At 38.3% G+C, this 14,870-nt stretch overlaps 7 protein-coding genes across 8 annotated transcripts; 1 reads left to right on the plus strand and 6 right to left on the minus strand.

Moving 5' to 3' along the window:
- The first annotated feature begins 65 nt into the window (after positions 1–65).
- Gasu_16020 (mitochondrial carrier) lies at positions 66–1,486 on the plus strand. Of its 2 annotated transcripts, XM_005707565.1 has the most exons (6): positions 66–389; positions 448–651; positions 700–841; positions 893–1,005; positions 1,074–1,247; positions 1,301–1,486. In XM_005707565.1, exons 1-6 carry the CDS (start codon positions 84–86, stop codon positions 1,418–1,420), a joined length of 1,059 nt encoding a protein of 352 aa, XP_005707622.1. In that variant the 5' UTR covers positions 66–83; the 3' UTR covers positions 1,421–1,486. The 2 variants fall into 2 exon arrangements, with proteins under 2 accessions (XP_005707622.1, XP_005707621.1); XM_005707564.1 differs by having other exon boundaries at positions 700–1,005.
- A 14-nt stretch (positions 1,487–1,500) lies between these two features.
- Positions 1,501–2,685, minus strand: Gasu_16030 (uncharacterized protein). The gene is made up of 4 exons (XM_005707566.1): positions 2,456–2,685; positions 2,269–2,405; positions 2,071–2,213; positions 1,501–2,015 (listed from the first exon to the last, which is right to left on the minus strand). The coding sequence occupies exons 1-4, from the start codon at positions 2,582–2,584 to the stop codon at positions 1,546–1,548; spliced, it is 879 nt and encodes a 292-aa protein (XP_005707623.1). The 5' UTR covers positions 2,585–2,685; the 3' UTR covers positions 1,501–1,545.
- Positions 2,686–2,710: 25 nt separating this feature from the next.
- On the minus strand, positions 2,711–3,625 carry Gasu_16040 (uncharacterized protein). Its single transcript, XM_005707567.1, has 2 exons — positions 3,380–3,625; positions 2,711–3,329 (listed from the first exon to the last, which is right to left on the minus strand). Exons 1-2 carry the CDS (start codon positions 3,542–3,544, stop codon positions 3,126–3,128), a joined length of 369 nt encoding a protein of 122 aa, XP_005707624.1. The 5' UTR covers positions 3,545–3,625; the 3' UTR covers positions 2,711–3,125.
- A 5-nt stretch (positions 3,626–3,630) lies between these two features.
- Gasu_16050 (1-aminocyclopropane-1-carboxylate synthase) lies at positions 3,631–5,245 on the minus strand. The gene is made up of 4 exons (XM_005707568.1): positions 5,087–5,245; positions 4,731–5,041; positions 4,210–4,671; positions 3,631–4,133 (listed from the first exon to the last, which is right to left on the minus strand). The coding sequence occupies exons 1-4, from the start codon at positions 5,235–5,237 to the stop codon at positions 3,744–3,746; spliced, it is 1,314 nt and encodes a 437-aa protein (XP_005707625.1). The 5' UTR covers positions 5,238–5,245; the 3' UTR covers positions 3,631–3,743.
- Positions 5,246–5,250: 5 nt separating this feature from the next.
- On the minus strand, positions 5,251–6,705 carry Gasu_16060 (F-box family). Its single transcript, XM_005707569.1, has 3 exons — positions 6,599–6,705; positions 5,587–6,550; positions 5,251–5,530 (listed from the first exon to the last, which is right to left on the minus strand). The coding sequence occupies exons 1-3, from the start codon at positions 6,648–6,650 to the stop codon at positions 5,398–5,400; spliced, it is 1,149 nt and encodes a 382-aa protein (XP_005707626.1). The 5' UTR covers positions 6,651–6,705; the 3' UTR covers positions 5,251–5,397.
- A 2,020-nt stretch (positions 6,706–8,725) lies between these two features.
- Gasu_16070 (isocitrate dehydrogenase, NADP dependent) lies at positions 8,726–10,615 on the minus strand. The gene is made up of 3 exons (XM_005707570.1): positions 10,546–10,615; positions 10,101–10,494; positions 8,726–10,047 (listed from the first exon to the last, which is right to left on the minus strand). Exons 1-3 carry the CDS (start codon positions 10,568–10,570, stop codon positions 9,138–9,140), a joined length of 1,329 nt encoding a protein of 442 aa, XP_005707627.1. The 5' UTR covers positions 10,571–10,615; the 3' UTR covers positions 8,726–9,137.
- A 20-nt stretch (positions 10,616–10,635) lies between these two features.
- Positions 10,636–14,865, minus strand: Gasu_16080 (uncharacterized protein). Its single transcript, XM_005707571.1, has 4 exons — positions 13,557–14,865; positions 11,292–13,508; positions 10,947–11,246; positions 10,636–10,895 (listed from the first exon to the last, which is right to left on the minus strand). The coding sequence occupies exons 1-4, from the start codon at positions 14,862–14,864 to the stop codon at positions 10,695–10,697; spliced, it is 4,026 nt and encodes a 1,341-aa protein (XP_005707628.1). The 5' UTR covers position 14,865; the 3' UTR covers positions 10,636–10,694.
- Between the last annotated feature and the right edge of the window lie 5 nt (positions 14,866–14,870).

Genomic DNA, 14,870 nt, shown 5'->3' on the forward strand with positions numbered 1-14,870 from the left:
ATGCCTTAGTGTGTCAAGGCTTCGTGCTTCTTTCATCAGTGGATATCAACTTTTAGCACTCGTTTTGACTAACTTTATAGTGAATGCAAAGGGAGGACGTATTTGATGCCGAAGTATTGGTTCTTGAAAAATCGAAGAGAAAGTTGGAGTCCCGATATGCTCCTTTTGCTGGTGCTTTTTCTGGTATTCTTTCTGCGTTTGCCACACACCCATTAGATGTTGTGAAAACTAGGCTACAAGTTTGTATTGGCAAAGTTTTATTTGCAGCTTACTTACCTTGGAAACAGGTGCAGTTTGGCAGACCAAGGTCACAGTCACTAAAGTATTATGGAACTTTTCAGTCCTTGGCGGTTATTTGGAAGGAGGAAGGAATAAGAGGATTATGGCAGGTAATATTGTATACGATAATAACTTGTACACTTGGTCCAATAGTATATCTATTCTCAGGGAATCACTCCAACTATTGCAGGTCTCATTCCCACCCAAACAATCTTTTTTGCGGTATATACTTCCTTAAAAAGCACGTCAATAATCCAATGGAGTGAATGGTTTCCTATTTGGTGCAATTCTCCTGTCATGGTACATGCCTCTTCTGCAGCTACAGCTTGGCTAGTAACCAGTGTGGTGACCAATCCACTTTGGGTAGTAAAAGTATGCAATCCTTTACTATAGAAGAAATTATTTCAAACCCAGTCCTAGGTTCGTATGCAGACACAACGATATACTGGTAATCAAACTAGAAAATATGATGGTTTGTTGCGTTCTTTTCAAGTGATATTGAAAGAGGAAGGAATATGTGGTTTATATCGAGGAACTTTTGCTGCTATGCTTGGTGCTTTTGGTAAGTTTTTGTTCTCAAGTGAGAAAATGGAATATCCAATGCCATCTTTAGGAGCTATGGTACAGTTTCCCATATATGAAGCTATTAAGAATACAAGTGATTCCCCTATGCACTATGAGAATCACCAGCTTCGTGATAGGGTCTTGTCTCCCAATCTATCTAGAGTAAGTATTTTTGTTGTATTCGATAGTCGTCGATATATATATATATATATAGTTGATCGAACATTTAGATTGCAGTAGCGAGTGGGTTATCTTCGTTGTTATCATCGATAACTATTTATCCACTTGAAGTGATTCGTAGTAGAATTCAAGTACAAAATGCTCAAACCAAAAATGGCTATCGTGGAATTATGGATTGCATTTCAAGAATGTTGCGACAAGAAGGATTATTGGCATTTTACAAGGTAATTATGGAGATGGTGATATTTGGATACTTTTATACTATTGCGTGCAATAGGGAATGGGTACAAGTCTTATTCGAACAGTTCCTAATGGAATTATTGCACTATCGAGTTATGAAATGGGTCTTCGATTGGTTCATCAAGTCAATCTCTACTGGAATGCACTTTATGATTGAAACAAAACCAGAAGAGAGAATCGAATGGGAACTGTTCATACATACATACATACATACATACATACATATATATATATATATGTATTCGAAGATATAATAGGGACATATATATATGGAATCCTTTTCTACGAAGCTTCATCCATAGCTTCCTTGTCTTCTCTTTCAGGTTTCACGAAGAACATTTCCTTATCTTGCCATTCACAAATTTGTACACCAGGTGGGACAAGAAGGTCGCGTACAAATATTTTCGAATCGGCTACTTTTCCTCCTAAATCGGCGAAAACCGCAGCTGGTGGACATTCGATATTTTCAGCAATCACATCGACTGCTCGATGATAACGAATCAAATGACCGTTTCTTAAGCCTTCACATTTGTCGTCATTTAACAACACAACAGGCAGTCGCATTTTGTATAAATGATTGGGAATACATCGAACAAACAAAATAGAATCCGGTCTCAACTGAATATGGTGCAGATCAAAATGTCGAGCAACTGCACGTTGTTTCCACTCCCGTGAACCATCTTTGGTCATTATTCTCAAATCGTAAACACTGCCACTTAAACAACGGCCTCTTCTTGCAGCCATAAACTTGCCTAATCCATATATACAGATATATATATCTATTTACTTTTACTGTCAACTCATTACCTGCGTGATAGTCCTCCATAATTGTCTTGGACGGAACTTGAACATACAATGAACCAAAATACCCTCTAGGAACTGCTTGTTTGACACCAGGAACGCCCATCGATAATATTTGACCAGGACCACCAATTATAGCACCTGGAAAACTACAATCCCAAGTCCACTATTCAGATACCAATAACGCAACTCTCTCCAACTTACTAGTCACTACTACGCTTGGCGTACATATTGGACCATCTATCCAACTCATCTCGAAGATAAACAGTCAACTCCCGAACATCTGCTTGTTCAAACCCCGATGGAAGCACATCCAACACCCGATTGGTTGCTTTCCCTTGCTATCCATAACATCATCACTTAACCCACTTCAAAAATATAACAAACCAACCTGAGAAAGTACAAAAGTACCGTCGGATGTCTTTTTAGTGGGAATCCGGGATGAAAATGATTTCCTTAAAACTAGCTGCCAACAACAAGACAACTGGAAACGAAGGTGAAACATATTCCTAGTTGACATCACAACGGTATCATTCCATTTCCTTTTATAGATTAACGTTCCATCATCATGACTAGCGGCAACGACTATCCAAAACACTTATCTTACTCGGATGGAAAAGAAACAGATTCATCAAGCGTTCGATCACGTGCTGCAAAAAACGCTGTACATCAAGCCAATATATTGTTGACAGAACAAAGCAGATTGCAAAGAAAGCAAAGAAAGGTGTTGTATAGAACAGAGTTGTTTTTTGCCTTATTATCAGCAGGTCTTGCCTGGAACTTGTGGAAAACTAGACAAACGTATAATCAGTGCAAAGAAAAAACGGAACTTGAACTGGCACGTTTGAAACAGGAGAGAGATGCAGTGCAGTTTCAATTAACTTGTGTTCGCAGCTCGTTGGAAAGCCAGTTGGAACCCATTGCTGAACACTTATTTGATATTGCTTCCCATCAACAAAACACAACATTTCAAGTGCGACAAAAACGCAAGGAAGCTTTATACAAATGGGTGCAACAAGCCGTTTCCCAGAAACTCTAGATTCACAACCTCCCGTTTGGAGTCACTGAGACTTTGTATTTTCTTCCCTTTGAATGGCTTTGGGATGCCAAGCAATCGGAGGAAGAGGGACGGTTGCTTTTTCTACATGTTCGGGGGACATCTTTTCAGGTCCCAGTTGAGAAAGAACCAACGAAGCGAAAGCTTCTTGTCCTGCTTTAGCATATCTTTGTCGTTCTCTAGGAGTTATACTGGTTTCTTTTAGTTCCTAGCAAAACTTATGAACGTGGTGGACGATACCCAGTTTCTTATGCTTACGGTAAGTGGCGTCTTTAACTTTTCTGTACTAGTTTGTGCTAACCAAGCTAAACCTACAAATGTACCTATACAACTTATAGAAACTGCAGTCATCACTTTGGGGTTTCCTTTGGTAACCGAAACAATATATCGCCACCATTTGAATTGCCATAAAAGGTCGCTCATGGTTGATCCACTACCACTACCACCAATAATCTTATGTTTCCATAATGATGGATATCGATTTATATCATCAATCAGCGAGAGAGGAAAAAAAGAGTACAACCCAAGAGAATCACAATTCTATTATTTTTATTTTTCTCTCTCTCTCTTTTTCTCTCTCTCTATTTGCTTCATCCACCATCAACCTATTCTCTGTTTTCTATTACATTCTTGTTGACTCTGGATCATTCTTGGAAACAGAAAGCGAGGACATGACTTGTTCCACTCTATTCCAAGCAACTTTTGCTGCTTCTGGTGAAGCTGCCGAAAAACAACACCTAAACCATCCAGGTTGTGTACTTTGACAAACTTCACCGGGTGTAACAACCACTTTTGCTTTTTCAAACAATGACTGCCAAATTGCTCGTTCATTTTCAAAAGTACGAGACGACATATATTTGTTACAATCCATCCAAATAAAGAAACCTGCTTCACTAGGAACATATGGAATGCCCATCTTATCTAAACAATCACAGTGCACTCTATATGTTTCATACAATCGATTGGTATTCTCACGAATAAAAGACTGCACAAATTCCGAGTCGGATAGTACCTAATGACGTATCAATCAATACATGATCATTCTTCAACAACGACAACAATGAAAGCAGACAATTGAGAATACACACCTTGGTCAATGCAAATTGAGTATCTCCTGACACGCCACAGAAATAAGGTAAAAAACGCAACGCATTGCGAATTTCCATATTTTCCGAGTATATCACTCCAGCTCGTAATCCCGACATACAAAAGTCTTTGGAAAAGGACCATACAAAATGCACATCGTTTCCTAGATGTTCCAAAACGGAACCGATGCTCACCATCTTGCTACTTTTAGAGAACACAGATAAACCATATATTTCGTCTACAATCAACTGCAAACCATTTTGTCTGGTCCATGAGACGATGTTTTCTAACTCTTCTCGACTAAATACAAACCCCAAAGGATTGTTGGGACTACATAATAACAATGCTTTGACCGGTTGCCCTGATTGATGACATTCCGATAGTTTCTTGTCGAGGTCTGCAAGTTGAAAACGAAAATGATTTCCTGTAGGCTCCACAATAACTGGCTTACAACGAGCTCTACCCTAACAAAAAAACATAAAACTATCAATATGGAAGTCCCAATCACAGTACAAATAACAACCTCAATATCATGAATAAAACCTGGATAATAAGGTGCAGGTAATAATACACCATCTCCTTCTTCCAATAAACAGTTAAACAGCAAATCTAAAGCACAACCTGCTCCAGCACAACAGAATATGCCGTCGGCGTCCACTGAACGATGGAAAAAGTAAGTTTCCAGCAAGTTTGCAATTTGTTTTCGAAAGGGTTCACTTCCTCTCATATCATCATAACCCAACACACTACCGGGTATATCTCTACAGTGCTTTAGTTTTTCCAATAAAAGGTCAACACTTAGTTTATTTTCCGCCACTGCAAAGTTGATGTAGCCTATGTGCACAATAAGTAAGTGTCAGTTCGCAAAAGATAACCGACCATTAGTATTGTGTATAGGATCAAAAGGGTCCTTCCAGGCAGAAAAGGAAGCTTCTAAATGTGGAGAAAAGGGTTGTAATAAGTGTTGAACTCGAGATGAAACTTGGGCAACTTGACTCTTCTCCATCAACTGGATAAGACCAAAGGACATCCCATTTCCATTTTTCACTCTTCAAGAAAACCGTTTTATTCAATCAGTTGCGAAAAATGACCAAAAGATCATTTCTACAAAGAAAATAGCATAACCATTTCAAAGTCCTTTTTTACATGAATGTTTCTGTGTATCTATTCTCGAATCCAAAAAGTTGTGTTTAAGAAAGAGGAGGATAAGAATGTTGAACAATTCCTAAAAGTCCATTGCCATTGTACCCCAAAACATTGCGGGAATACTCACATGGCGGAATAAAAATAATTCTACGATCACCTTCCAAAGCAAGACCAGCTCTAAATCATATTCTCCTATTCAGAATGTCCACAATTCAAAACATGGTAATACTTACCTATTGCGTTGAATCAAATAGTCAATAAATGCATTATATCCATCACTATCCATTTCCGTTTCTGGTTCAAAATAAACTCGAGCGGAATCTTGAAGTACAAAGTTTTCAAGATGAGACACATTGAAACGTCTCTCAACTATAAGTGTTTGTGGCAAATCAGTGGCTCCTAAAGGAGTCCCATCATATTGATGCGCAATGAGATAACAAATGAACCTTCCTGTTTTTTGTAATCTGCAACGAACAGACTTTTGACGATACAAAAATGGATAAAGATGCTGCCAACAGAAAGATTCTCCAGGTCTCCAGTTATATCCTCGGAAAAGTTTCCAAGCATGCACATCCATTTCAAGAGTGCGCCACTTTCTTATACACAACTCCTTCCATAAGTTACTGTCATTAGCAAGATTATTCCACTTCCGACAAACTTTACGAGCACGTGCAAGATCCGGGCCATCCAAGAAACTTAAAATTTGTTTTAAAATCTCGTCAGGTAACAAGTTAAAAGGACTAAAGTATCCACAACACAAAGGGCACAAATCTTTTTGAAAGTATTCAAAAACTTCTCGTCCTTGAGCAGCTTGGGATAAAACAACAGAATCCGCACAACTCCGTTCTTTCTCGACAAAAGCTGAAGAGAAAGCTATCAACGTTCGCAAACGATCACGAATGAAGCTGGCAGACCCTCTACAAAGAACTGGCTTACTCGAAATATAGGAAATCAACATACGAAGTTCAAATAATAGGTAAGGGACGGAATCTGGGGACTGTTCCGAGGATGCCTTCGCACCAAGCAGCTTCTTTCTATGAGGACAACAAATATTACTGGCTTTCCAGCTCTCACATTCTGAGCCATTCACCCAATTGTACATAGTACTCTTACAAAGTCTGGAACATAAAACTCCACTAGGGTTCTCAACATCCATGGTTTCTCTTTCTTCCACACCATCCACATCGTTAGTCATTTCTACAAACTACCTAAGTCTGTAAAAGATACTATATTCTTTTTACCTACCATCGATGGGAGAGTCTTCAATACTTGTGGTGGGGTTAGAAGAACCTCCCATGCGCGCCTTTCACGGGAAAACTTTAACAAGAGGGATGAATAAACAACAACAACGGTCACGCTGCTTTTGTGAATAAAATTAAATATCTTTCAAGCAGTATCTTGTTAAAGCCCTACACAAAGGTAAACTTTTTTAGCTGCCCCGACAACTCCAACAAGCGTTTGACTTTGGACTTGGACGCTCCGTGTTGCGTTCAAGGAAATGTGACAGATGGTTTAATGGTGGGGTGGGGGAAGCATTTCGATTTGTAAGCGACAGTTTCGGCAGTCTAAAAGATGCTGACTTGTGGCTAGTGAGACCATGCGAAAACATCTATCTATTTCTATATTTACTTTCGATGGTTTCTACCATCATAAGAGTTCGAATTCGCTTTTTCAATCGGAAAATAGATATCTCTGTTCAAGCGACAACTTGAGATAAAGCAGTCTATCTGTTGTGGAGTAAGACTTCTCTATAAATAGAGATTGTTTGCTATTGTGAAACCTATTGCTGGAAGCGAAAATGATAACCATAGAGCCTTCTGTATATATGAAATTTTCAAATTCCTCCTCCTAGACCTTGTTTATGTTGCTTTGAAATAACACAAGTTTATCAGAAAAATTTTCACCACAACCTCGAAATGCTGTGGGACAACAACAAGGGAAGAAGATAACCGAACTCTTATTGGGTGAAGTAATATGGGTATATTCTTCTCCTGCTAATATAGGATGATAACTGTACTTCAACACTTGGAGAAGAACCGAAGATGAACAAAGAAGAGGTGTATTTTCAACGGCAGTTTAGCTCGGTTTTCTTAAACCAAAGAGCTCTTAATTCCTGCTAAACAAACAACATTATATTAGGAAAACGAGTAAAAGCTGAAACGTACTTGTATCCACAGCATATATATATATAGTCACAAGGCAACATGGTCAGAATTGGAGTATGTGTCGACTTGTCAAATACTTTGAGAAATCAAAACTGCGTGTAAGAGAATATGACAGACAGCGATCACTCCGTCAGAAGCTCTTTTCTGAATTAGGAAGTAGCACATTCGACAGAGAAAAAGACACATTTTTCTACGACAAAGATATCTCAGTAGAAATTCTATAAAGTTATACGAAATATGATGCATTTTTTGCAGTAAGCAGTTTAATGTTTATTTTCCAGCCAAAGTTTAATGTATGAATAAATAAAGGCAAACAATAACTCTTCTCCATTCCCGCTATCAATGTAAAAAGCAATAAGAGAGGCAGTCAAATTCCTTTTAATCTTAAACAAAGTAACTTTTCCATACCCTTTCAAGGCTTGGACTCAAAGTCATAAATTAAAACATAACGCAATAATCAGTGTTTCCTTTATCATTCCTTATTACATTTAATTCTCTTAAATGTCATCCTTGTATTAAAACAGACAAAACAAATTCTTTCACACAACGATGACGAATGGCATTTTTTCACATTAGTAAAATTTAATCAAAATGAATCTACTATCATTTTTAAAAAAATAGCTAAGAAAGTAATATATAAGTTATATGCTTCAGTACTTTGAAAACAAACGATCGATGAAAAGTTCAGTAACCTACCCGATTAAATTTTAATTGTCGATGAAACGAATTTTTGATTATTTAAAATTATCAATATAATTTTAATCAATTGTTTACTTTTCGTTCTGCTTGGAGAGAGTTCCAAGAGTATTTTACAAAAATTAATTCTCTACTTATCGCGACACGAAAATTTTAATTCTTTCTAATTCGGCTTTTTGCTTTACTTTCTTTTAGCCGTCTCTTTGCGTGGTTTCTCTCATTATAATTTCCATCAAGTGATAAATTTATTATCATTTCCATTGTTTAGACTTCGTTGCTCTACGTTCTTGTACTTGCCATTTTTCTACAATCGTTCCAAAGTGCTGTATGCACATTCTCAGTTTTGCTTCTTGCTTAAAAATGCGTCGTTTTCATTATTTTTACTCATTATTTAAATGAAGAGTTCGCCCAGAAGTTGTCAATTTGGTTCTTTGTTAGGATAACAGATACTTTCGATAAACTGTTTTTGTCTTGAGTTCTTTGGGACTCAACTACAAATGTTTTTTTGTGTATCTCGTTGTTTTCATTTATTAAGGTTTTGGGTGTTGGCGATACATTGGGCGTGATTTTCATTTTAAAAGCGCTTTCGACATTGAATAAAATTGCATGGGGATTTTTGTCGACGATGTGTAGTGTCGTCGTCGAGAGTTTAGGTAATTCCTTGAGTTTTGTAACAAATAAAGGCATTATATTTATATATCAGTGTTTGATTGTTATCGGAGACCAAGTGATGCATCGTGGCGTGCACCAGGAAGTACTGTATTCACCGAGGTATTTTCTCGATGACGTGCGCCTGAAAGGGTTGTTTCTCACCACGTTCTAGGTGCAGTCTCGAGAAAAAGAACCCACCTTTGGTGAACAGGAACTATGCCTGACAAGCCCCAGTTCATGGAAGTCTGATGGTCTCATAGCAATCTTTATTTTCACTGAGCGGAAGACGCCATCTTTACGGAGAGCTTGCTGTTGAGTCTTTCTGCAATCGCGTCCATGAACGCCTCTGTAAGCAAATAATCATCTTCTGATAAGTCATCTGCACCATACACAGCGATGGCCAAGTCTTTGGTCATTTTTCCAGATTCAACCAGTTCAATGCAAGCTCTCTCCAAGGAGTCTGCAAAGTCACACAACTCTTGTTGGTTATCCAATTTTCCGCGATGTGCTAAACCCCGCGTCCATGCGAAGATGGATGCAATGGGGTTGGTGCTTGTTTTTTCTCCTGCCATATACTTACGGTAATGTCTAGTTACGGTACCATGGGCAGCTTCCGACTCCACCGTCTTTCCATCCGGAGCCATGAGAACGCTGGTCATCATTCCCAAGCTTCCAAAACCCTGTGCAATGACATCACTTTGTACATCCCCATCGTAATTCTTACATGCCCATACAAAGTTTCCACTAGATTTTAAAGCCTGTGCTACCATATCATCGATAAGCCGGTGTTCATATTGAACATTTGGATATTGTGCACGGAGTTGCTCAAATATTTCGATAAATCTTCCATCATAAGTTTTCAAGATGGTGTTTTTGGTGGAAAGGAACAAGGGTAGGTTTCTAGCTGATGCGAATTCGAAACAAGACTTTGCGAATCCTCTTATTGATTCATCTGTGTTGAACATACTTAAAGCCACACCACCACCGGATTCAAACTGATGCACAGTCTGAGTGGTTGTCTTTCCATCCTTTGTTTGACAAACCAACTGTACAACACCGCCTTGAGGTGGAATCGAAACTTCTGTGGCTCGATATTGGTCCCCAAAGGCGTGCCTACCGATGATGATAGGTTTTTTCCAACCAGGAACCAGTCTAGGGACGTTGTTACAGATGATAGGTTCTCTAGAAAACAAGTTAGCACGATGCAATCATTTGCCAATACACGACACACGAACCGAAACACAGTTCCGTTCAAGATCCCACGAATGGTTGCGTTGGGTGATTTGTACATTTTCTTCAGATTGAATTCCTTTACTCTCTGTTGATCGGGTGTTATAGTGGCACACTTGACGCCGACGTTGTACTTTTTGATGGCTTCTGCAGCTTCTATGGTAACTTGATCTTCGGTCTTGTCTCTGTTGGGTAAACCCAGATCAAAATACTTCAAATCAATATCCAAGTATGGAAATATTAGTTTGTTTTTAATAAACGACCATATGATGCGGGTCATTTCATCTCCGTCAAGTTCTACAATAGGGTTTTTCACACGAATCTTTCCGTTTGTAGCCATTGACGATAGTGCCAACCTGAAAGCTGCTTTAGGATAGTGTCTACTAGGAATACTTGAAGCTTTTTCATAGTCAGTTTGTATAGGTCTCTAGGAATGAACAACACACATACCCAAAGTTGGAGCATGTAGCCACATTTCTCCCCAAGTCGAGATGTCCACATTCGAGAGACTCTCAACGATATAGAAAGGGATCCAAAAGAACACAATGGAATGTATTTATTTCTAATTGCATAAAGAGTTTACACAACTCTCTTCTTATTCACCAACTTTTATCAACAGTTACCGAGGATACATCGCCTTGCTTCCTTACAATATCATGAAAGGCACGAGGAAGATGATTCATAGCTTCATCCATATCATGTACAACCACAAAAATGGATTCTTTATCCAACTTTTCCAAAACGTTGGCAACTCTCTTCTTCCCTTCGCTATCTAAATGTTGGAAAACTTCATCTAAAACCTGGTTTTTTATCATTCTTGGTTAGTCCATTCTTAATAACTTATTACCTACCATGATATTACAATGAAAGCCACATCTTCGTTCTCCTATATCATGAAATGCCAATGCCAATGCAACTCCCAAACGTCGACGTTGTCCACCTGAGAGTTGCGAATAACTTCTATTAGAAAATGAACCATGACTGTTCTTGACAAGTATCTTCTTATCAATCATTTCTACCATTTGCTCCTTTTTACTCTTTAAACAAGTAAAAGGTCTCAACTCCACTTGGATATGTCCATGGCTGATCATAGATAAATAGGAATTGATGCGTTGTTGCAGTTCATAAAGTACTTGTTTCAATACAAAATGCTATTCAAATCAGATATCCAATCCATTTCCAACACATTCACTTACCGGTATACCTCGAGGACCAAATACTTTATCCAATTGCTGTAAAACTTGTTGGTCTTTTTCTATTCGACGCAATTCTTCATTCCAAGTAGCCAAATATCGGTTCTGTTGTTCCCAATCTTCTCTTTCCTTTTGAATAAATGAAACAAGAGGATTGTGTGAGTTGAGAATGGCTTCCTTTTCCAACAAGTCCTTTTCTTTCTGTAAATATTTGATACGAGCTTCACATTCACTCTTTTCCTTGTGACATTGAGATGCTTTGTTATTCCATTCTTCCAAACGTTGCGATTGTTCTTCATATTCCTTTTGTAAGTGCTCATATTCTTTCCATTGATTGTCCAACTCTAGTTGATATACTGCTTTCCTCCGTTGCAATGTTTTCATTATAAGATTACTCAAGTGCTCACAATTGAACACATCATAGGTTGATTCCTTTGAGATGCCACTTTTACTAGAAACTCTTTCCTCCTCCTCCTCCTTCTTCTTCTTTTCAGTCAACAATTGACCAAGAAGAATTATCAAATGATTTTTCCAACTTTGTTCTTCATCAAGCTGTTGCCATTCCTTGAAAAGTTGTTTCAATTGCATGATTTGTTGTTGCACATCGTTTCTTTCTTCCCCTATTCGTTCCTTTTCTATTTGGATATCATTTATTTCTTGTTTGGCTTTGGCCATGGAATTATATACAAGTTGCTGATATTCTTGTTTGGCTTGGTCCATATGATGTTGAATGTGATTCAATATCTTGGACATTCTTTCTTCTCTTCGTACACTTAATTGATATGTTCTTTGTAAATTTTCGAGTGCTTTCTTATGATGCGTTGGACTCACAGGTTGTAAACAATAATCACATATCCATTCATCTTCTTCCTTTCCTCCTACTTTTTCCCATTGAGTTTGTAAAACCATTTTCTCATTCCATACTTTGGAATATTCCACTTGATATCGTTGATATCTTAATTCCCATTGTTTCCATCTTAAATAGGCCCCTTTTGTTCCATTTCGATCCCCAGTTGGCTTTCCTAGTGTCCATTCTTCTTCCCATTGTGTACATTGTCGGGACTTTTGTTTCATCTCATATTGACACTCGTCCCATTGCAGTTGTAAACGTTGCAATTGTTCATGGAATTGCTGTTGTGTTGGCTTTTGTTTCAAAATACTTTGTATTTGTTTCTTTCTATCATCTCTTTGTTGCTTCCATCGTTTATATTGTTGTTGCCATTCATCATGTTGTTGTTCTATGCATTCCAAATAATTGTACTGATTTCGATGGTTTGCTATTTGTTGTTGTATTGTGGTTATTCCATGTTGCAAATCATACAACCTTTGTTTGGTGTCATGTATCTCTTCTTGGATATCTTGTAATCGATCATTCAACTGTTGTAAAACGTCATAATGATCACGTTGTGGTACACTTGTCACGGAATGACTCGTATGGTGTTCCATTCTATCTAAATGAGATGAATACAAAACATCATTCTCTCTTAAATGGACACGAGTTAATAAACGTTGATATTCCATTTGTTGCATTTCTATTCTCGATTCCAATTGCTTGCACCAGTTTTCGGTGGTTTCTATTTGCGACCGCAATCGAAGAATACTTTCATCCAACGTCTTGAGCCTGTTTCGAACATAGTGTTTGCAACCTTCCCATATATTCAAAGGAATGAACCGACTCAGTTGTTCCTTCCATTCTCGGTCATTGGAAGCAAATAAATCATATAGAAAAGTATGCTGTCCAAAGAATACACAATGTGATAACAACCGTGTATCGATCCATCGATCGAGTTGTTGTTGAGTGGCACGTATTTCTTGACAAGTCCATTCTTCTCCATCCAACCAAATGCGTAGTCGATGAGAAGCACGTTTTCTTTGTATACAACGAGTTACTTGTAAACTATGTCCATTCCATCGACCATAAACGGTGACTTGAGCTTCTTTGCGGTCATCGTGAATCACATGAGAACAAAAAGTCGTGCAAGTAGTGAGACACCACAACGCTGCCATCCATAAGGTTGTCTTCCCACTGGCATTGCTTGTACTGGTTATATCATCCTCATTTTCACCAGTTAAGATGACCAGTCCTCGATTGGATAATGGATAAGTTACCGAATCACGAAAAGAACCAAAACCATCGATATGTACCCAATCCAAAACTAAATCAATAGAGTTGGATTGTTGACCATCGAAAGATGCATGTTCTTGAGAAGCAAGTACTTGCTAAGTCATGTTGAGTAGTCATCTATCGTGATTATTCGATATACGTACTTGAATGATTTCCTTTCCAACATCCATTACGGATAAAGACAATTTGTAGACATCTCCATATTGTTGTAATATTCTGATAGGATCTCTCAACTCTGCGGGACTATTCTCGGATTCTATAGAAGAAACCGAGTTTTCCTTGTCTGGTTCATCAAGAAATGTGAATACTGATGCCTTTTGTTGCCGCACTTGTTCCAGAATGGGTGCAATCTGAGACTCTGGAATATCGGAGTTGACTTGAAGAAATACTCGGTCTCCAGGTTGTAAGAAATCCAAGGATGAAATGTTCAGAATATCACCGAAATGGTAATAATAATGTTTAGGACCTAATGAAATGGGAATGGTTTCCTGTACAGACCAACGATGACTGCGACTTAGTCGTAACAAATACTTTTGTTGTCCACTTTCCATCGCAGAAACTTGATATGGAGAACCAACGTATCGAATATGTGTATTGGGTATTTGCTGTGGTTTATGAAAATGACCAGAATATACCGCAACATGGGATGGAAAACAATCCGGTAAAACTCCTTTTGTACAATTGAACGAAGAATGGCTTTCATTTCGTATCCATTGAGCACCTTGAATATCGGTATGACAAAAGACTGCGTCTATCTGACTCCACAAGGGAGAGACTGAAGAGATAACTTTGGTAAACAGATCATCTTCGCGAATAAAAGGAATCCATAAAGCATCCAGAAAAATACTTGGTTGGTCAATGACTAAGGCTGCAGGGTGTTTCAAAGACACCATAATGGGCAATAAGGAGTGAACCGTTCCATCATAAGAAACTTGGTCGTGATTACCCGGAATCATGATCAACGGCTGTTGCCATCGTTGTAGTTCTTCAATAGCAGCATTCAAAGGTTCCACTGGTAAAGAACCTCTTCTGTCCCAAAAGTCACCTAAAAATAGAACACCTGCATTCCTTTCATATGCTACTTGGTGTACTTGTTTTAATACTTGTATACAAGTTTCTAGGTTATCTTTTCTCAAGTGCAAATCAGAAAACAACACAAATTGGTCGATATTTTCTATTTCTGGTATTGGAACTAGTTTTTTGACTACAAGGTGTTTGGGTAATTCTGAATTTTCAACACAAGACGATGAGGGAACCTGGTTAGTGGTTGAACGTTGCTGTCGTTTATGTTTCACAGAATAGCAACTTTTGTCCCATCTTGTTGTGTTGCAAAGTTTTCTAGTTGGGCTGCCAAGCGGACGGAAATGAATATTACTAGGAATACAACTCTTTCCTTGAGTAGTCACCAGCAGAGATAGAAGAAAGAGACACTTGGCACTATGAAATGGCATCCAAAA

The sequence above is a fragment of the Galdieria sulphuraria genome (genome assembly GCF_000341285.1).
Source record: "Galdieria sulphuraria unplaced genomic scaffold scaf_10, whole genome shotgun sequence".
Lineage (NCBI taxonomy): Eukaryota > Rhodophyta > Bangiophyceae > Galdieriales > Galdieriaceae > Galdieria > Galdieria sulphuraria.